The sequence below is a fragment of the Mauremys mutica genome, chromosome 3, assembly GCF_020497125.1.
Source record: "Mauremys mutica isolate MM-2020 ecotype Southern chromosome 3, ASM2049712v1, whole genome shotgun sequence".
In the NCBI taxonomy this organism is placed as follows: Eukaryota; Metazoa; Chordata; order Testudines; family Geoemydidae; genus Mauremys; species Mauremys mutica.
This window is the reverse complement of record NC_059074.1, coordinates 153,663,712-153,685,176: the sequence shown is the minus strand read 5'-3', so window position 1 is coordinate 153,685,176 and position 21,465 is coordinate 153,663,712. Positions and strand designations below refer to the sequence as shown.

General features: G+C 44.4%; 1 protein-coding gene across 2 annotated transcripts in view; it reads right to left on the bottom strand.

Moving 5' to 3' along the window:
• Positions 1-1,419: 1,419 nt before the first annotated feature.
• Positions 1,420-21,465, bottom strand: part of BABAM2 (BRISC and BRCA1 A complex member 2) — a 331,069-nt gene continuing 311,023 nt past the window's right edge. For both annotated transcript variants that reach the window (XM_045011497.1, XM_045011496.1), the window contains exon 12: positions 1,420-2,756. In XM_045011497.1, the coding sequence (XP_044867432.1) occupies positions 2,693-2,756 (64 nt within the window). In that variant the 3' untranslated portion in view covers positions 1,420-2,692. The remainder of the gene's footprint in view (positions 2,757-21,465) is intronic.

Below are 21,465 nucleotides of genomic sequence, written 5' to 3'. Positions count from 1 at the left end.
GAAAATTCCAAAATGTTAGACCTGGAGATTGAAATTACCCATTTATCCAAGCTACAGGCAGTACAAGTTTCTCCCAATGGAGGACAATGGACCTCAATTGTGATTTTGAGGGACTACAAATTAGGGTAATAAAGCTCAATCTCCATCATCCTTTCAATCCATGGACTCTCTGACTACATGGCAAACAATAATGCCAACTGTGGTTTGTCATGTGGACATATGATCAATTAGGAACTGAACTGAAACCATCAAGTCATTTCATCTAAGCCACTGAACAGCCATTAGATATTAATGAATTTGAACATATCAAATGATTGGTTAGTTCTGTATAGTGTTGGAGTGGCGCCTTAGGAGAGTTTTGGAGCACAGAGACCACAGTACTAGAGTAGTCCAATGTCCAAAATACATAGTATTGATGTTAAGGGTAGAATTTTGATTAAAAATGTGTAGGTGACTGTCATAATGAAATGCTTGAGGAACATTACCAGCCTTTGGTAGCTTCATGACAATTTCTGACATGTAAATAAGATAAAAAATTGAGATATTACGGATGCCACTTGAGCAATCAAAAATCGAAGCAGATATTCTTGAGTGAACCTTCCAAATCTTCTTAAAGAAGTCGGTCCCATCACAGAGTTCCTAAGTTAATAAATACAGTGTAGATACATAATGGTATACAAGCTACTGTTACTTAGTTTCAGCTGTGCATCACTAGAAAAGAAACATTTGAAATATTTAATTTCAGAGACAGAGCAAAAAAACTAGCACAGGGACTTGGATTTCAGCAAGAGAATAACTGTCTTTCTATATCCCCTCCCAACCACAGCATATATGAAATAGTCTTGGCGTATTTGTACGTAATTTTGATTTATACCTCAGGAAGTGCAGGTTTATGGTTGTCTCGTATAGATTAATGTAAATTTTGTTCATATGCAGTAATGATGCGTGCATAGCTAAGATATATTTAAAAACAACCCTGCTTAGCTTAGCTCAGCAAAGGGCTTCAGTTCTGTTTACAGCAGCGCAACGTAGTACCTGTGCTGGGAGAATTTGTCCTCAGCCCTTTGAAGGCTGTTTACAGCCCCTTTGTGACTCAGCAACAGTTACAAGGGACCGGATAAAGGGTCAAAATCTGTCCCCATTTTTCTTTAGACTTGGAATAAGGCCTATGATTTGACTTCAACTTGGTATTTAACTCCTAACTGATTTTGACTTTCAATAGTATATGGTCATTTAAAAAAAACAGAATTTGCTAGAAGGTTGGTAGTTTCTCAGGGAAACTAGACTAATAGAATGTATTAAGAAAATTTAATTTACAAGGATCACACTTGTTCCTTGGACACACAGTTTTTCTAGTAGACAATACTTTTCTCTAAAAATCCAAAGTTACAAGGAGATTGGGGCAATACTGCCAATCAATTAAAATTTGTATACATATTTAATAACATCAACAGAAATATTGATATATTACTTTTCACTATTATGTCTTCAGAACAGCTCATCAGTCCAGTTCCCTAACACTTAGCAGAAAGTACCTTTTCTGTATTCCATTTATAACAACACACAAACTTTATTCCATGCTGGAAAGTACCCTGGTCTGTCTACAATTTAATTTGGGAAGTGACACCACTAAGAGTCAGCTATAACATATCACAAGAAGGGGAAGATGAGTGGCTGGGATTCTTCATTTACCATTACAGCATTAGAAAGACTGATGCATCCCATTATGTCTTCTCATCAATTCTTTACATATATGTGCTGACTAAAACTGCAAGTCTTAGGTTAAATAAATCTGTTTCCCTAGATTATTGTATCTGTTGCCTTCAAAGACTCCAGTAATTCCTTGTTAAAGGCCTGTTTCATTAGTGGTATTTACGTTACTTGACAGAGTTGTAGGACTATGCAGGAGCTCTAGTTTGTCTCCTTAATTTACTCAACTTAATTTACTTGAACAGTTGATACTAAAGCGATAGACCTTTCTCAGTAACAGCAACTGATGTCAATTAGAAAGTCACCTTAAGTTGTGTTACCTGAAATAAACTAGACTATAAAGACACTGAATTCAACTCATGATGAGTTTTCAGCTGAGATATTAAAAAAAATACTGCCATGTCAACATCAGACACATCTGAAAGGCAGTGAGCAGTTAAATATTGGGACTCATACATGTGTCGATAAGAACCATAAATATAGGCAAATGTCAGAGGCAGAATATGGCATTATATAGTCCATTAGGCATTTCTGGTAATTATGGCAGCTTTATATATTATTAGGATATGCTGAAAATATACAAAGGTTCAGAACAACAGAATACTGGTATGAAAACAATCGCTTCTTAACAACACCTGAAAGACAAGCATTTCTGAAACAAGGCATCGCATTAAACATTGTTGTCACAGGGCAATGGTATCACATCTAAACACTAAGGTTTTAATTTAATCCAGTGGCTATAAAAGGAAATGATAGTGGTAGCAGAGGATTGGAGAAGGAGTATCAAATATTCAGTTTAGAATTAGCCAGCTGAGGTCCTTGTTTTATAGAGTTAATGAAGTCTGTGGAGATCAAAGCTATTCCAGAGGCAAAAAGTATAAAAAAAAAAGAGATTCCAACCCACTTCCAGGAAGTCCTCTTGGGGCTGACATGCATGTGGATGTAATAATCTGTCTGGCATCTTCTCCAGACCTGGTGTTTCCTACAGCTTTCCATTCGCAAAAGCTGCCTCTTGGAACTGAGGGACAAACGTTTTGAAATAAGCCCTAGTGGGGAAAAAGAAAGTTTGTGGTTAGCAAAGAACAAACTCAGAACAATCATGTGTGCATGGTACCCACAGCCAAGATTTTTAAAAAATGGGAGCCTGAAGTTAGCTGCCTATGTCCATATTTAGTCACATAAATAAGAGGCCTACTTCTCAAAATTCTACAGTGTATTTTGGTGATCCTTGTGCTTCAATCTTTTTAATTTCAGTAGCGTTACTTCCTTTGATGAACTGACCACAATCATATGCAGCACTACTAATGTGATCAGTACCAATGTTGTCTTGTAGTGTCAGCATAACTTTGTCTCATGCATATTCAATATTTTATACATTCCAAAACTATATTTTGCAGGAAAAAATATTTTGTGGATAGCTTTCGTGAATCATTGGCAATTGCTCTCTTTTCTTCCCTTGATTTGTATTCTAATTCCTTTAGTCTAGGTACAATGGTATATCAGGTACAGAGATAAGCAGCGTTGAGCTCTCTGAGGCTATGGCTACACTTGCACTTCAAAGCGCTGCCGCGGCAGCGCTTTGAAGCGCTAAGTGTAGTCAAAGCGCCAGTGCTTGGAGAGAGCTCTCCCAGTGCTGTCCGTACTCCACCTCTCTGTGGGGAATAACATACAGTGCTGGGAGCCGCGCTCCCAGCGCTGGGGCTTTGACCACACTGGCGCTTTGTAGCGCCGCAATTTGCAGCGCTGGAGAGGGTGTGTTTTCACACCCTGCTGCAGCGCTGCAAATTTGCAAGTGTAGCCATGACCTGAGTGAGAAACAGTGTGAAGGGAAAGGTTAAACCATTTGCTACAGCATTACAAATTTGGCATCTGTTATATACTTGATGCTCACCACGCTTCTGGGATAACTGGATTTACTCAACTTTTGAAAAAGCTTCAAATATAGCACCACAATCACTCAGTGGAATTGCACAATTAGCTGGGAAAGTGAGAATACTGGCAATGGATAAACTCTTGATCTGCCTTCTTCCAGGAACATTTATGAAATACAGGATCAGAGTTGACAGTTAATTCTCTGTGGTGAATAAATTAAATGGATGAGCAGTAATTCCTTGCTTGCTAATTGGTAAAACAAAACAACTTTCTGAGTGAAAGTTTGGAATAAAGACGAATCATTTTGTAAATGGGGTGTACTTTGTATATTCTGGACCTTGGTATCACTGTCTTCTCTATGATGAACTTAGTGAGTCACTTTATCAACGCATAGAATGAATCCATCCTGATCACTGCAAGTTGGTTTATACTGTACCTTTGGGACTCTGTACTAACAGCAAAATGTGTCCACTTCTGCAATTATAGGCTCCTCAAGATCTTTTATTTGCCAAGTAAATCAAAGGAAATTAAATCTTAATTCTGCCACTTGTGACTTTCACCTACTACTCTCTATATTGTGAACTCTTCATTTTTCTAGTTTTTCTTTTAAATCTGCTTTACAATCTATATTTATATTTTCTCACAGAGTATTTCTTTGTAATTTCTGAAATGAAGATACCTGTAAATTATGTTCACTGTATTACTATGGTAATAATGCATGCCAAGAATTCCAGATATCGCATCAGACAAGTGGATATGCTGAATCTCCACAATCAATTGAGAGATCTAATTTCATAAACTGGATAGAATTTCTTGATGCCACTGAATAATTACTCCTGAACACGACTGATACTGAAAATACCGTAAGATCAAAAGAGGGAAAGCTCCTCTCCTCTTTGTGGCAATATGCCTGCTAAGCTCATTAGAAGACAATGACAATCAACTTGCATAAAATTTGTAAGGTTGTGTGAGAATACTGGCTAAAGGCCAGATGAGTAGTGCAAGATAAGAATATTGCAGGATGCCTTAGGGAATCTGAGATCACACCTTGAGCCTAAGAATGATAATGGAAACAGAGAGAGCGAGAGAGCAAGCGAGAGCGCACACACAAAATAGTAAACCAGTATGTATCCTCTACTGAATACACAAAAGCTCCTGATTTTGTGGACCAAATTTTGGAAGAGGTGGACTCTGAAACTGTGTTCACAAAAGTGACTTCACATCAGTATGGCTATACCAGCTAAGAGTGTGTGTTATCATCTGATTTGTACAAGAAGATATGTGGTTTGCACTTACATTTTTGTAGTAAACATTTGAAAATATGGCCTACTGGAATATATCATGACTAGCTCTCAACATTCTGCTACATATGGGAATTTCCCTTATATTTTGTCAACCATAGCATCTCTGTTATCTTCTTAGCATTTCTCCTTGTGTTGTCTTAATGTTTGATTATATTTCCTCTACATGTTTATTTTAAATTGCTTGCTTCCTTCCCCTCTGGAACCTGTCCTCTTATGCCTGCTCCTTTCCTCTTGACTTCTAGTTTCAACAGTCTCTCAAAAAGCCACATATTTTCCTAAATGGCAAGAAAGTTCATTTTTGTTAAGTTGGATATGTGAGAGAGTATTTCTATATTTAGTTCCATTTCCAAAACTGCCATCTATATTTCTCTTCCCTGTTGCATTAACACCACAAATACTGTATCACTTTTCAGTCAGCTTTCTGCTGTGGCATGATTCCCAAATTAAATCTTATTGACACTAAGTACACACTCCATGCTATCTTTATCTACATCTACAATATCCTTTCTTTTCACTCTTGTGTGCTTGTCTGTGCTGCTGCAATACTAATTTAAATTCCTCCTTACAGTGTGATTCTACAGCACTATTTCAGCAAGCACATTACTCTATTGTTAGTTCAGATTAAACTTATTGCTCTTCTAAGGGTTCCATGTACCCAAAAATGAATACGTAAAAGAATAAATGGACACAAATCGGACATCAGGAATGGTAACATACAAAAGTCAGTAGGTGAACACTTCAATCTCCCTGGACATTCTATAACAGATTTAAAAGTAACTATTCTTGAACAAAGAAACTTCAGAAACAGACTTCAAAGAGAAACAGCAGAACTAAAATTCATTTGCAAATTTAACACCATTAATTTGGGCTTGAATAGGGGCTGGGAGTGGCTGACTCATTACAAAAGCAGCTTTGCCTCTCCTGGAATTGACACCTCCTCATTTATTATTGGGAGTGGACTACATCCACCCTGATTGAATTGGCTCTGTCAACACTGGTTCTCCACTTGTGAGGTAACTCCCTTCTCTTCATGTGTCATTACATAATGCCTGCATCTTTAACTTTCACTCCATGCATCTGAAGAAGTGAGGTTTTTTACCCACAAAAGTTTATGCCCAAATAAATCTGTTAGTCTTTAAGGTGCCACCGGACTCCTTGTTTTTCCAAAAATGAATGTCAAACTTCATAAAATTAAATGTCTATTCTTCCTTCCCAACTCTTAAGCCACGTTTAGGTTTCTACTTTGTCATTTGTTATCTTGCCCAGAATGAGGTACAGGTAATATCAAAGACTATTACCCAGGATGAGTTTTCCCATCTTGGTACCTGAGATGCAAGACATTATGGAAGACTTAAGATAATGATTATTCAACACACTTACTGGTTGGCTGCAGAAAGAAACAGAGGACATGCAAAGAACTTCAGCCATGTGACATGTTCAGACAATTATTTTAGCTGCAGCATGTTGGACAGACTGGGGATGAGAGACAGGGAGATGAAAAAGGGGCAATTCAGGTAAGAGTGTGTCATAGTGTAAATCTGTGTTTTACTGGTGGGGACAGAGAGGAAATGCCAAACTTAAGAAATGTTCGAGAAATGACGGGAATTGTCTAGAGCGGGGGTAGGCAAACTTTTTGGCCTGAGGGCCACACCAGGGGATAGAAATTGTATGGCGGGCCATGAATGCTCACAAAATTGGGGTTGAGGGTGAAGGCTCTGGGGTGGGGCTGGGGAGTTTGGGGTACAGAAGGGTGTTCTGGGCTGGAACGGAGGAGTTCAGAGGGTGGGAGGGGGTTCAAGGCTGGGGCAGGGGTGAGGGTGAGGGCTCTGGCTGGGGGTGCAGGCTCTGGGGTGGGGCTGGGGATGAGAGGTTTGGGGTGCAGACGGGTGCTCTGGGCTGGGATCGAGGAGTTTGGAGAGTGGGAGGAGGATCAGGGCTGGGGCAGGGGGTTGGGGCATAGGGAGAGGCTCAAGGGTGCAAGCTCCCAGAAGCAGTGGCTTGTCCCTTCTCTGGCTCCTACGCGGAGGGGAGGCCAGGCGGCTCTGCACACTGCCCCATCCGCAGGCACCGTCCCTGCAGCTCCCATTAGAGCCCTTAGAAGCCAGAGCGGGGCCATGCCACAGCTTCCAGGAGCTGTATGGAGCAGGCTCTGACCCTGTGCCCTGGCTAGAGCGGGGCCATGCCATGGCTTCTGGGAGCCGTGTGGTGCGGCCCTGACCATGCGCCCTGGCTGGAGCACTGCAGCGGGGCCGAGCCACGTGGTGTAGCCCCTGACCCGGCGCCCTGGCCAGAGTGAGGCCAAGCTGTGTGGTGCGGGGCAAGCCTCAGACCCTGCTCCCCAGCGGGAGCTCGCGGGCCAGTTTAAAGTGGCCTGTGGGCCGTGGTTTTCCCACCCCTGGTCTAGAGTCTCCATATGGGGAGAGGAGAATAGAAAGAAGTCAAATGACTCAGATTATTAGAGCTGGTTGGGAATTTTCTGTCAAAATAATTTTTGCAGTGTTTGAAGATTGAAATTTTTAATTTTGCTGAAATTTTTTGATTTTTCCCATTGGCAAATGAAAACAAAATATTTTGTTTCAGCTCAATTTGACCTGAATTGAAACATTTTGGTTTGCTGCACTGAAAAATGTTTTGATTCAAGTCAGTTTGACAGTGAACTTTATCTGCCTGAAGTGCCACAGTGCCTTATGGGAGTTGTAGTACAGGTGTTTTATGGTCCCATTCTCTATTACGGGCCAGGCTCCCACAATGCACTGCAGTCTCCCCTCTGAGCTACATAGTGCATTACAGGAGTCACATGACTATAATGCATCACGGAAGATGTGATCCAGCCAGGGGCCCTTGCCCTTAGGAAAGAATAACTGCATGAGGCACACAAACTGCACCTCCATGGTACAGCACCACCAGCAGATGAAGTTTAATATTGAACTGGCTCAAATCAAAACATTTATAGCACTTTTTGTTCTATGAATACTTTCAATATATCAGGTTGTCAAGTATCAGAGGGGTAGCCGTGTTAATCTGGATCTGTAAAAAGCGACAGAGTCCTGTGGCACCTTATAGACTAACAGACGTATTGGAGCATAAGTTTTCGTGGGTGAATACCCACTTCGTCAGATGATGCTCCAATATGTCTGTTAGTATATAAGGTGCCACAGGACTCTTTGTTGCTCTTTACAATTGTAGCGAGGCGGTGGGATACCCCACAGCCCTGCTGAGAGACGAGCCTCCCCTAACACCAACGTGGGCGGAGCCACTGGGTCCTGCGCCCGCCCCTCAGAGGTCACGGTGCAGACCCGGAGGTATAAAAGCTCACCTGCAGAGCTCAGTGAAGAACCAGCCGCCGCAGAGGCCAGACGTCTGCGACCGAGCTCCCTCTTGGGAGACAGCAGCAGGCCGCAGCCAGCCGGATCTCGCACCCGGCCAGCTGAGCCTACCCCGTGCTCGCTACCCCGAGGAGGACTGGCCGAGCCTACCCCGTGCTCGCTACCCCGAGGAGGACTGGCCGAGCCTGCCCCTTCCTAGTTACCCCGAGGAGGAGCCGAGCCTGCCCCGGGCCAGCTACCCCGAGGAGGAGCCGAGCCTGCCCTTTGCTGCGTACCCCGAGGAACCGATGCTGTTCGAGACAGCCAAGGACGCGAGCACGACCCAGGTACCCTACGAGGAGGAGTGCGGAAGTAGCCCAGGGGCAGCCGACCCCAGTCTGGCTGCAGCACTGCCAGAGCCTATGTCAGTGTGTTGCGGCCAGGATCCCCACCGACAGCAGCGAGTCTTTGCTGCTGCTAGGGCCCCGGGCTGGGACGCAGTGGAGTGGGAAGTCCTGTGTCCCCCCTGCCACCCACTCCTAGGGTGGCAGACTCCCCCTTCTCCCTGGCCTGGAGAGGCTAGGACCTCCTGCTATGGAATTACTGACTCGGCCCCTGCTTAAAGGCCTGAGTCTCTGACTGTTTGTTCGTTGCCCCGCCCTGACCTAGGGCCTGGGCTGTTATTGAACTGCTGACTCAGTCCCTGCCTAAGGGCCTGAGTCTCTGACTGTTTGCTGGCTGCCCTGCCCTGACCTAGGGCCTGGGCCGCCATTTGACTATTGACTCAGCCCCCGCTCCAAGGGCCTGAGCCCCTAACTGAGTCTACGTTATTCCCCCCAACCGCAGAGCTGACGGCCGGCAGACTAGAGCGAGGCGGTGGGATACCACACAGCCCCGCTGAGAGACAAACTGCGGCAAAGCCGCACCACAACAATATATCAGGTTTTAACAAATATCAAAATATTAAAATTTCATCTGAGATGGAAATTTTGATTTTTGCTCATTTCTGGAGATTATTAATTGGAGGGACCAGACTCGTGGAGTTGTTACTGGCTAAGAAAACAAAGACGTTCCATGAATTTGTCTGCTGGCACTGGTGCAGTGTGGTGAGGTTCCACCAGCCTTTTGTGACAAGAGAAAGACTAGAGCTGAAGAGGACATTGCCCTACATCAGGCTGAGGATGACTATGGGAAAGAATAACTCCAACAGAAACAAAGCCAAGTAATTCTAAAGAGAAACAAAGAGGCTGTGCTAGTCTACATTCTTCTGCAGAAGAGATAGAAAATGGCTTTCATCATACTGAATAAAGTTTCTATTATATAGATTTGAGTTTAAAAATGATATGCAACCACATACATACTTGCATCTTGTACACACACACACACACACACACACACACACCCCATATGTAACCAAAAACTTTAAGCAATTACTAATTTCTCACAATACCCATTCATTTAACCCCATTCATACTGAATGACTTAATGCTCTCAGCAATTTAGAACTTGAATAGTGCTACGCCACAGAACACTGGGCAAGATATTTCTTAGCAATTAGAAACCACATTTTTATTTTTACAATACGTTACCCTCTGATACAACTAAAAGTCTCAAAAGTGTTTTAAAATCCCATCTCCCACCATGCAAGTCTTTCGATTCCAGACAAGAGGGTGTTAAAAATAATGCAGTCTTCCAGGTACCTGTTGAGACACAATGAGGACTGGGAAGCCTGCTCTGATGCTGCTTGGTTTGTGGCATCTCTGCCTTGTACCACTTTGGGACTGGAGAGATTGTGTCACTTTTTGGTTGACTTTTTTTTTCCTTTTGGGAAACTCTGAGGTCCCTTCATTTCTCTGCTTTACTTCCTCCCCCTCAAATGCTCCTATATCACAATATTACAGCAAGCTAAGGAGGACTGGCTGCAACACTCCCTGGAGTGCAGCAAAATTCCTGTGTGCAAAAGCCTCTTACCCAGGTGCTGAACATGATGCCTTTGCAACCCCTCACAACTGTTTAGGTCTTAGCTGACACCGAGGCCCTGTCTACACTGGCAAGTTTCTGCGCAGTAAAGCAGCTTTCTGTGTTGTAACTCCCGAGGTGTACACACTGCCAAGCCACATAGTGATCAGAAACTGCACAGTTGCAGCGCTGTAAAGAACCATCCGGACTAGAGGCGTACAGCTTTCTGCGCCGGGGCTACAGCGCTGTGGTGTCAGTGTAGACACCGTGATCGATCACAGCGCTGCGACTGGGCTCCGGGAGGTGTCCCACAGTGCCTGTTCTCGCCTCTCTGGTCATCGGTTTGAACTCTACTGTGCTGCCCTCAGGTGACCAACCGTCATTCCCCACCCTGTAAATTCTTTGGAATTTTGAAAGTCTCCTTCCTGTTTGCTCAGTGATGTGTGCAGTGGTCTCAACACATCTTTGTAGATGGCCATGCCTACTCCACACCCCAGGCGATCCCCCGCTTGGAGCAATGCTGAGCTGCTGGACCTCATCAGCATTTGGGGAGAGGACGCTGTCCAATCCCAGCTATGCTCCAGCCATAGGAATTATGATACCTACAGACAGATTTCACAATGCATGACAGAAAGGGGCCATGACTGGGACACACTACAGTGCAGGGTCAAAGTGAAGGAGCTGCGGAACGCCTACCAGAAGGTGCGGGAGGCAAACTGCCACTCTGGTGCTGCGCTCATGAGCTGCCAGTTCTACAAAGAGCTGGACGTGATATTCCACGGTGACTCCACCTCCACTGCGAAGACCACTGTGGATACTTCGGTGGCTCGTGTGCCAGTCAAGAGTGGACCAAGCCAGGAGGAGAAATCTTGGGTGAGGATGTGGAGGGGTAGGGGAACCCAGAGGCAGAGGATGACTCGGAGGTCAGAGATGCATGCAGTTAGGAGCTCTTTTCTACTCTGGAGGAGGCTAGCCAGTCACAGCTGTTGGATGTTGGTGAAGTGCAAACAGGAGAGGAGGCCCCTGGGAAGTGGATTTGATTTGGGGAATCGCTGAAGCAAGTTATTGGGGGCAGGAGGGTTGCAGAAAGCAGGCTTGTCTCTCACCACATGCCTAGTCTGAGTGGCAGAACAGGCTGTTGATTGACCCCCTCACTTCACAGGAATCTGCCTCAGAGATCTCCAGGAAACTCTCATGGAGATACTGGGCACTCTGCTGCCGCAGGTTCTTTGGCAGAGCTGCTTTGTTTCTTGCCCCATTAACGGTAACTTTCCTGCACCACTCTGCTGTCACGGGGGTGGGGGACCATTGCTGCACACAGGCAAGTCACATAGGGGCCAGGGTGGAAGTCGCAGTCTTGGAGAAGGCCTTCCCTTGATTCCCTGCTCACCCTCAGCAGCGAGGTATCTTCCATAATGATCACATCCTGTGGAAAGTGTGGGGACAGGAATGATAATCAGGCCCCACCCCCTACAGTACTGGCTCTCCCCAAGAGCCACATGCTCAGTGTACAGTAGGGTCCGGGAACACTGATTTCCTCTGTGGCTACTCACAATTTTGGGGGTCTTGTGCTTCATGTGTGCTTGCCTGGGGTCAGCCAGTTAGTGACAGGTGTGTGAGTACTGGTTGTGTTATAAATCACTGAATCAGTGTTCTATGTGTTGCAAACAATACTGCTTCTGTAAAATGTGTTTAAACTTCACAGAGATGACCTTGGGAGCCCAGCCTCCCTCTTTGTTATCGTCAGCTGAGTGGCTGTGCAGAATTAGAAAGTGGCCAAGAGGAACTAAGGAGGACTTTCTGCATGAAGTTATGATGCACTCCGCTGCTGGGAAACAGGAATTGAAGGAGGGGACAGCGAGAAGAGGGACCGAAAGGAGAATGCGGCACGCCAGAATGAAGCCACGGAGCGGCTCTTAAACGTTATGGAGTGCCAAGCAGACACGCTCCAGGCGCTACTAGCACTGCAAACCGAGCAGCTCTGCACCCACCCTCCCCTGCAGCCACTGTCGTAATACTCTTTCCCATGCTTCCCCCAGACACTGCCAACACACTCTTATCAACCTCCTGACCCCAGTCTGTACCTGCTGCATTCCACTCCTGCCCCATCACAGTCCAGTACTGCAGACTCCCAGTACCCACTGCATTCAACACTCATCCCTCTGCAGTTTGGCCCTGCTGAAGTACAGTAGCCGCTGCAATGTACTCCAAAGGAGAATGCTGGATATGGTCCCTGGACATACACAAATCTTCAGCCATCCAAGGACTCCGCCTCCTCCTGGGACCTTCCCTTCCCTATCCCCCTCACTACTGATGGTTTTTTTTCTTTGACTCTCTCCTCTGGTTGTTGTTTTTTAATAAAATAATTGTGTTGGTTTGAAAGAAATCTTTATTCTAATTGAAAGCAAACAGAGTCTTGCAAAGCAACAGGCAATTTTCTTAAACCTTCACAGTGCATTGTTTGCACCAACCACAATCACCTCCTAGCATTACAAGCACTGCACTCTCAAGCAGAGCAACAAACATTAGTGGCTTTCAGCTTCAAATTGCTGTCTCAAGGAATCCCTAATCCTTATGGCCTCGTGCTGTGCCCCTCTAATAGCCTTGGTCTCTGGCTGTTCAAACTCAGCCTCCAGGTGCTGTGCCTCTGCGGTTCAGCCCTGAATGAAGCTTACAGCCTTCTCTTCACAAATATTATGGAGTGTGAGGTACGCAGCTATAAGGATAGGAATATTGTCATCGGCCAGGTCCAGCTTCCCATAGAGGCAGCGCCAGCGGGCATTTAAATAGCCAAAAGCACACTCAACAGTCATTCTGCACTTGCTCAACCTGTTGTTGAACTGCTCCTTGCTGCTGTCAAGTTGCCCCGTGTATGCCACGGCATTAAGGGGCAGGCAGGGTCTCCCAAGATCACAATGGACATTTCGACTTCCCCTACGGTGATCTCTTTCGGGAAGGAAGTCCCTGCTTGCAGCTTCCTGAACAGGCCAGAGTTCCAAAAGATGCATGTGTCATGCACCTTTCCAGACCAGCCTGCGTTAAAGTTTGTGAAATGCCCACGGTGATCCACAAGTGCCTGGAGAACCATAGAGAAATACCCCTTCAGATTAATGTACTCAGTGGTTAGGTGGTCTGGTGCCAGAATTGGAATATGCGTGCCATCTATTGGCCCTCCACAGTTAGGGAAGCCCATTTGTGCAAAGCCATCCACAATGTCACGCATGTTGCTCAGAGTCACAGTCTTTCGGAGCAGGATGCAATTAATGGCCCCTGCACACTTCCATCAACACGAGTCTAGTGGTCGACTTTCCCACTCCGAACTGGTTAGTGACCGATTGGCAGCAGTCTGGAGTAGCCAGCTTCCACAGTGCAATCGCCACATGCTTTTCTGATGGCAGGGCAACTCTCATTCTCATGTTCTCACAGGGCTGCAGGGCTAGGGCGAGCTCATCATAGAATCCCATGAATGTGGCTTTCCTCAATCTAAAGTTCTTCAGCCACTGCTTGTCATCCTAGATGTGCATCATGATGTGATCCCACCACTCAGTGCTTATTTCCCGAGCCCAAAAGCGGTGTTCCACTGTGGTCAGGACCTCCGTGAATGCCACAAGCAATCTCGTGTCGTAGCTTCTATGCATGGTGAGATCAATGTTGAGCTCTACTGCTACTCGTGACGTGTTAGTGAGAGCGGGAAGCATACTGGTCAACAGTTTGGGATCCATTCCTGCAGCCCGAAGAGGCAGGGTGCGCAGTACACAAAAAGATGGCGCCAAATGCGGACGGAAGCAGAGGGATTTCTGGGATGCGATGCAGTGCATCATGGGGTATTGGGACAGGACCCAGGATGCCCTGCGACCCTTCTGTCTTCCCACAACTCTTAGTGGCAAAAGAGGAAAAAATGCTCTATGGGAAGCTGCCCAGAGTACACTGCTCCAAATACCACTGCAAGTGCGAACACGCTATTGCGCAGGCAGCTGACAGTGTGAACACACAAAAGCGGTTTCCCTTCAGCGTTCTCTGAACGGCACTGTAACTGCTGGCGCTGTAACTGCCAGTGTAGACATGCCCTGAGTATAAGGGGTTTGCTATCTTCGCTGCTCAGAATGGGTGTTTATCATCGCACAGGCAAATGTCTAGCTCTTTGATAAGTGTCTTGCAAGAATCTTTTGTTTTTGTTTCTTCAAATGGTCATTTTCCAAGTTCAAGGTGTAAGTCATTGGGTTTCTATGGCAATTTTTCTTTAGCATTTCAGAAAACAACACACATTCTCTGTATTTAACCAATACATGTTGATAATAGCGTACTCTGAATTGCAAGTGCTATGCTCAAGGACATTACTGAGAGTAAAGCACTTATTTTTCCTTGACCTTACTATACACTAAAAAGAAAGTTTCGCTATTGCACATAGTACATATCTGAGAAAAGGAAGAATCAGACCACTCAGTGTTTGCATGTTTTTCCAGTCATTTAAAACCCTGACAGTGGTGCAAGGTCTCAAGAAGGCCACATATACTAATACATGTCTAAATCCAAGAGGCTTGGAAGCCAAGTGTTGAAAACATACTTGACTCACAATTCACTTGCTTTTGTGAAATTTCACCCTAAGTTTAATGTTATTTTAATGCAGTTGCAGTGTTGGATTTTATTGTTTAAATGGTAGCAAATCTGCACTGACACTGTACTGTGCCATTATGAGGTGGTTTCTACTGATTTGCAACGCCATTGTTTGACCTTTAGATTCCAACAATGAAAATCCTCTCCACAAACTAGAGTTGAAATTGTTTAGCTGTAGTAATTTCCCATTACACAAAGCTTCCCAGGAACTTATGCTGAAAGAGTCCTGCCATTGTGATGCACTTTCTGCTTTCTCGCTCTTTTTTTTTTTTTTTTTTTTTGTTGTTGTTCCTTTTGCTCTTATAGATAATTGCTTAATAGTTTTCTTGTTACTGGTTGGTGTGTAAGAGCGCTGAGAACTGGTAAAAGGTTTCTGTTTCTCTTCACCACCTTGATGTTCCAAAAATGTCAGATCCTGACCCCAGAACAATCAGGATTCAAACTATGAGAGAAAAAGCCACAAAGTGCCTTCTCAACCAGCATTTATTATCCTTCCCACATCTGGGACAAGGACTTGATGGTTGTCAATCATCTTCCCAATTCACTCAAAAAGCCAAGTTGGAGAAAGATAGGCACTTCAAACTTCGCTTGTGCAGGAGTGTTTTGGTGCCAAGTTTTCTGACACTGACAGCCTCAAAGTCATCTATTTGTACTGACATTTTTCATCTATGTCAAAAACTCAGGCTATAGTTGTCCCAGTGCATTATATTTCAAGCGATTATTTCTGGAGGAAAAATAAATAATTCTTGATGATCAAAGCATGGTTGCAAAGGCTCTTCCATACCCGCTGTAAACTCAGTCCCCAGAGCAGAGCACTCATCATCATATGGTAGTCTGTCTTGGCACTGGTTTTCAATGGCAAGTGAAAGCCCTCCAATAAAAAATTTGGATTCATCTTCTAAAGATATAGATGTTGTCACCACCTTCTCCTAGATCCTTAAATGTCTGGATTTATGTTCCTCCTTTCTTGGAGGCCGCCTCAGCTAGTCCCATTTAGATTCCTACCTGGTGCCAGTTTTGTGGACAAACTTGATCCTTTAGATACTACTTGTCATTTAAGCATTTCAGTTAACTGCTGTTTAAAAATGTATTAGCAGCTAGTGTAAAAGGATTTAACACCTTAAAAAACATTACCCCAAGGACTGACCATGACATTTGAAAGAGTTAAATCCTGTTTAGAGGTGTTGAGTGGAGTTTAAAATCATATTAGCTCATGTGTTGGTTTCTTTTAAAAACCCTTTCCCCTAGATAATGATAGAATCATAGACTTTAAGGTCAGAAGTGATCATTATGATCTTCTTGTCTGATCTCCTGCACAACGCAGGCTACAGAATCTCACCCACCCACTCCTTTATCAAACCTATGTCTGAGCCATTGAAGTCCTCAAATCATGGTTTAAAGACTTCAAGATGCAGAGAATCTTCCTGCAAGTGACCTGTGCACCACGCTGCAGAGGAAGGTGAAAAACCCCCAGGGCCTCTGCCAATCTGCCCTGGAGGAAAATTCCTTCCCAAGCCCAAATATGGCGATCAGCTAAACCCTGAGCATATGGGCAAGACTCACCAGACAGACATCCAGGAAAGAATTCTCTGTAGTAACTCAGATCCTACCCCACCTAACATCACATCACAAGCTATTGGACATATTTACCACTAATAGTCAAAGACCAATTAAATTGCCAAAATTAGGCTATCCCATTATATCATCCCCTCCATAAACTTATCAAGCTTAGTCTTGAAGCCAGATATGTCTTTTCCCCCACTAATCCCCTTGGAAGGCTGTTCCAGAACTTCACTCCTCTGATGGTTAGAAACCTTTGTCTAATTCCAGTCTAAACTTCCTGATGGCCAGTTTATATCCATTTGTTCTTGTGTCCACATCGGTACTGAGCTTAAATAATTCCTCTCCCTCCCTGGTATTTATTCCTCTGATATATTTATAGAGAGCAATCATAGCTCCCCTCAGCCTTCTTTTGGTTAGACTAAACAAGCCAAGCTCTTTGAGTCTCCTTTCATAAGACAGGTTTTCCATTCCTTGGATCATCCTAGTAGCCCTTCTCTGTACCTGTTCCAGTTTGAATTCATCCTTCTTAACCATGGGAGACCGGAATTACACACAGTATTCCAGATGAGGTCTCTCATCAGTGCCTTGTATAACGGTACTAACAACCCCTTATCTCTACTGGAAATACCTTGCCCGATGCATCCCAAGACCACATTAGCTTTTTTCATGGCCATATCACATTGGCGGCTCATAGTCATCCTGTGATCAACCAATACTCCGAGGTCCTTCTCTTCCTCTGTTACTTCCAACTGATGCGTCTCCAGCTTATAACAAAAATTCTTGTTATTAATCCTTATATGCATGACCTTGCACTTTTCACTATTAAATTTCATCCTATTACTATTACTCCAGTTTACAAGGTCATCCAGATCTTCCTGTATGATATACCGGTCCTTTTCTGTATTGGCAATACCTCCCAGCTGTGTGTCATCCGCAAACTTTATTAGCACATTCCCACTTTTTGTGCCAAGGTCAGCAATAAAAAGATTAAATAAGATTGGTCCCAAAACCGATCTCTGAGGAACTCCACTAGTAACTTCCCTCCAGCCCTGACAGTTCACCTTTCAGTATGACTTGTTGTAGTCTTCCCTTTAACCAGTTCCTTATCCACCTTTCAATTTTCATATTGATCCCCATCTTTTCCAATTTAGCTAATAAGTCCCCATGTGGAACCGTATCAAATGCCTTACTGAAATCAAGGTAAATTAGATCCACTGTGTTTCCTTTGTCTAAAAAATCTGTTACCTTCTCAAAGAAGGAGATCAGATTGGTTTGGCACGATCTACCTTTTGTAAAACCATGTTGTAATTTGCCCCAATTACCATTGACTTCAATGTCCTTAACTACTTTCTCCTTCAAAATTTTTTCCAAGACCTTGCATACTACAGATGTCAAACTAACAGGCCTGTAGTTGCCCGGATCACCTTTTTTCGCTTTCTTAAAGATAGGAACTATGTTATCAATTCTCCAGTCATATGGCACAACCCCTGATTTTACAGATTCATTTAAAATTCTTGCTAATGGGCTTGCAATTTCATGTGCCAGTTCCTTTAATAGTCTTGGATGAAGATTATCTGGGCCCCCTGATTTAGTCCCATTAACGGGGGAGGGATATCTCAGTGGTATGAGCATTGGCCTGCTAAACCCAGGGTTGTGAGTTCAATCCTTGAGGGGGCCACTTAGGGATCTGGGGCAAAATCAGTACTTGGTCCTGCTAGTGAAGGCAGGGGGCTGGACTTGATGACCTTTCAGGGTCCCTTCCAGCTCTATGAGAGAGGTATATCTCCATATATTTTATAAACTGTTCGAGTTTGGCTTCTACCTCGGATGTGGTAATATCTACCTCTATATCCTTATTCCCATTTGTCATCCTACCATTATCCCTAAGCTCCCCATTAGCCTCATTAAAGGCTGAGGCAAAGTATTTGTTTAGATATTGGGCCATGCCTAGATTATCCTTACCCTCCACTCCATCCTCAGTGTTTACTGGTCCCACTTCTTTCTTTGTTTTCTTCTTATTTATATGGCTATAGAACCTTTTCCTATTGGTTTTAATTCCCTTTGCAAGGTCCAACTCTACAGGGCTTTTGGCCTTTCTCACTTTATCCCTACATGTTCTGATCTCAATAAAGTAGCTTTCCTTGCTGATCACTCCCATCTTCCACTCCTTGTTAAGCTTTCTGCTTTTTCCTTAATCACCTCTCTGAGATGCTTGCTCATCCAGTTTGGTCTACAACTCCTGCCTATGAATTTTTTCCCCTTTCTTGGGATGCAGGCTTCTCATAGTTTCTGCAACTTTGATTTGAAGTAATTCCAGGCCTCCTCCACCTTTAGATCCACAAGTTCTTCAGCCCAATCCACTTCCCTAACTAATTTCCTTAATTCTTTAAAGTTAGCCCTTTTGAAATCAAAAACCCTAGTCACAGATCTATTTTTGTTTATCCTTTGATTTAGTTTAAACTGAATTAGCTCATGATAAGGCCTAAAGGAGAAAGGTGGGTTATTTGCCAGTAACTGAGGTGTCCCTGTTGCAAATCCTATTTAAACCTGCTGTATCGGGCTGGAGGGTGTACTCCCCTCTAACAATGGGGATCCCTGGAAAGTCAGGGAGCTCTGTGTCATCTTCTCATGGCTCATGCTAAAGAAATGTGGCTCCCTTGGGCTCTGGAAATCTCCAGCTGCCTGAATAGCTTCTTGGTGTTACCAGGTAATGCCCTTTAAGGCAGCATTGAGGCTGCTGCAAATTATGCTGAGGACTTGGCCCAGGACTACACCCCCCCCCGCCCCACTCCCAGCTGCAGCTAGTGATTATTGGATGCATCTGAGAATCAGAGCCACAGAAACTAAATCACACCTCCATAGACATTACCTACAAATTTGCCCTGTTTCCTTCAGACAACACCATTTGCTTATAAGCAGGGCCGGCTCCAGGCACCAGCTGAGCAAGCTGGTGCTTGGGGCGGCAGATTCTAGGGGGTGGCATGCCGCTCAATCCTAGGGCGGCACGGACGCTTTTTTTTTGGTTTTGTTTGCTGCTCTGGCCGCCCTGTAGGGTGCGGAGGAGGGGAGCGCCCTGCAGCAAACTCGGCAGGGCAGCCTGCGTCCTTCCTTCCCTGCCGACCGGAGCAGCGCGGAGCTCTCCCAGCAGACGGCGCGGCAATCGGGGCCGCGGGGTAAGCTCCCCGCTGAAGTGCTGGCCGCCCCCCTTCTCTCTCTCCCCCTCCCCCACTAGACCAGGCGCGCACTCTATAGCACAGGGAGTCCCCCTGCACCCTGGGTCTGGCCGCCCTGTAGGGTTTTTTGTTTTGTTTTTTCCCCTGCTTTGCCAGCCGCGCTGTTGTCCCCCCTGTGTCCCCCTTTGCCGCTCCAGCCGTGGTTTTTTTTGTTTGTTTTTTGTTTTTTCTCCTCCCTGCCTTACCGCTCTGGCTGTGCTGCAGGGTTTTTTTTTCTCACCTGCTTTGCCGCTCCAGCCGCACCATTTTTTTGTTTTTGCCCCCCCCCCCTCGCTTTACCGCTCCGGCCACACTGTGTTTTTTTGTTGTTGCATCCGTTTTTTGTTGAATCCGCTTTGCAGATTCAGCCGCGCCATTTTTTTTGTCCTCCCCTCCCCCCGCTCTAGCCGCGCTGGGTTTTTTTTTTCCCCTGCTTTGCTGCTCCGGCGGCCCCCCCCCCCCGTTTTTTTTTTGCTTGGGGCGGCAAAAAAGCCAGAGCTGGCCCTGCTTATAAGTAACTTCACTCTAGCTGAAATTTTCACGTGCCAAATGATGAAAATCAGTTTGCACCTCTTCATCCCAAATGAACTGCTGTTGCAAAACACCCACAAGTGCCTCTAGATCCATGGAAGCTGTAAAGGAAGTTCTACAGGAAAGACACTAGGGACTTTATTCTCAGTACTTTGATGTAATGTTCAAGACACAGTGGGTGACTCAATGTAAATGTTGATTGAGTTCTCTCCTTTCCCCACTATGCTGTTCACAGCAACAGATGGGATGAACCTACCCAAAGCAGAACTTAATATATTTAAGAAATTATTCAGGCAAAGTTTATTTTTACACAAAGCCTATACTAGTAACAGTACCAAAGTTAGTTAGATCTTGAGTTATGTGCTCTGGAAGTGGTGGGAAAGTATAAACTACACCTCAGCAAATTTACCGTGAACACTGCATTAATGCAATTTCTCTCCTATTCAGGTTATTATAACACCCTATCCCCATAGTATCTAAGAACGTTGGTATAAATATCCATACTTGGCAACAGGCACTCAGGTCAGAAATTCTCCTTTTTTCTGATCCTTAACAAAATATCCCAGTTACTGGGGAAAGTGGAAACAATTCAAGTCAGAGAAGATTCTTTCATAAATTAGCTGGGAGAGCCACACTCCACCCTCTTCCGAGTAAATTAGGTGAAAGCGAGATCTAAGCAGACCATAGATCAGGGCAGAATAGAGCCCTGAGGCTTACAAGTGTTTTTCGCCTATTCCTCCCAGACTAGAATTATTATGCTGCCGCTTCTTAATAAAGTCATAATATATCAGTGGTGTCAACAGCATGGCCACGTTAGAATTAAAAGAGAGGATCTCCAAATCCTATTAAAGTAATCTGACTATTCGCTTTTTGAAGTGCAAAGTGGTGATTATAGGATACCTTTGTATTTTTCTGTTCCTGCTGCAACTTGTTCTGAAACAAAGAAAACTTGTTTTGAAAATGCTTGACACCCACAACAATCTGTTCTTGGGCACTTGACAAGAGGGGTTGTCCTTTCCTGACCACACCAGCGCTGTCTCTTTCTGTGCAACTCTCTGTAACTAATCCTTAGAAGTGTAAAAGGTACACATCATAACCCTCCCAAAGATAGGAGTGGCCATTTTTCCATAACAGGACAAAGCCAAAGAGACAAATGTTAATGATTCTGTCACACGTCTGTTTCTTCTTAAACTCCCATTTCAATAACTTTCAGGCCCTATCCAATTCAACTTAATTAATATAAATTAGCTATGTGAATTTATAATTGTAGAGTAAATGGTTACACTTATTCCTATAGTGGATTTGTTTTTAGGTCACATTTTGCAACAGCATTCGCTAGAACTGTAACCTGTGATTATACTCTTCCTTATGTATCCCTAAGATCTACAAAGAACA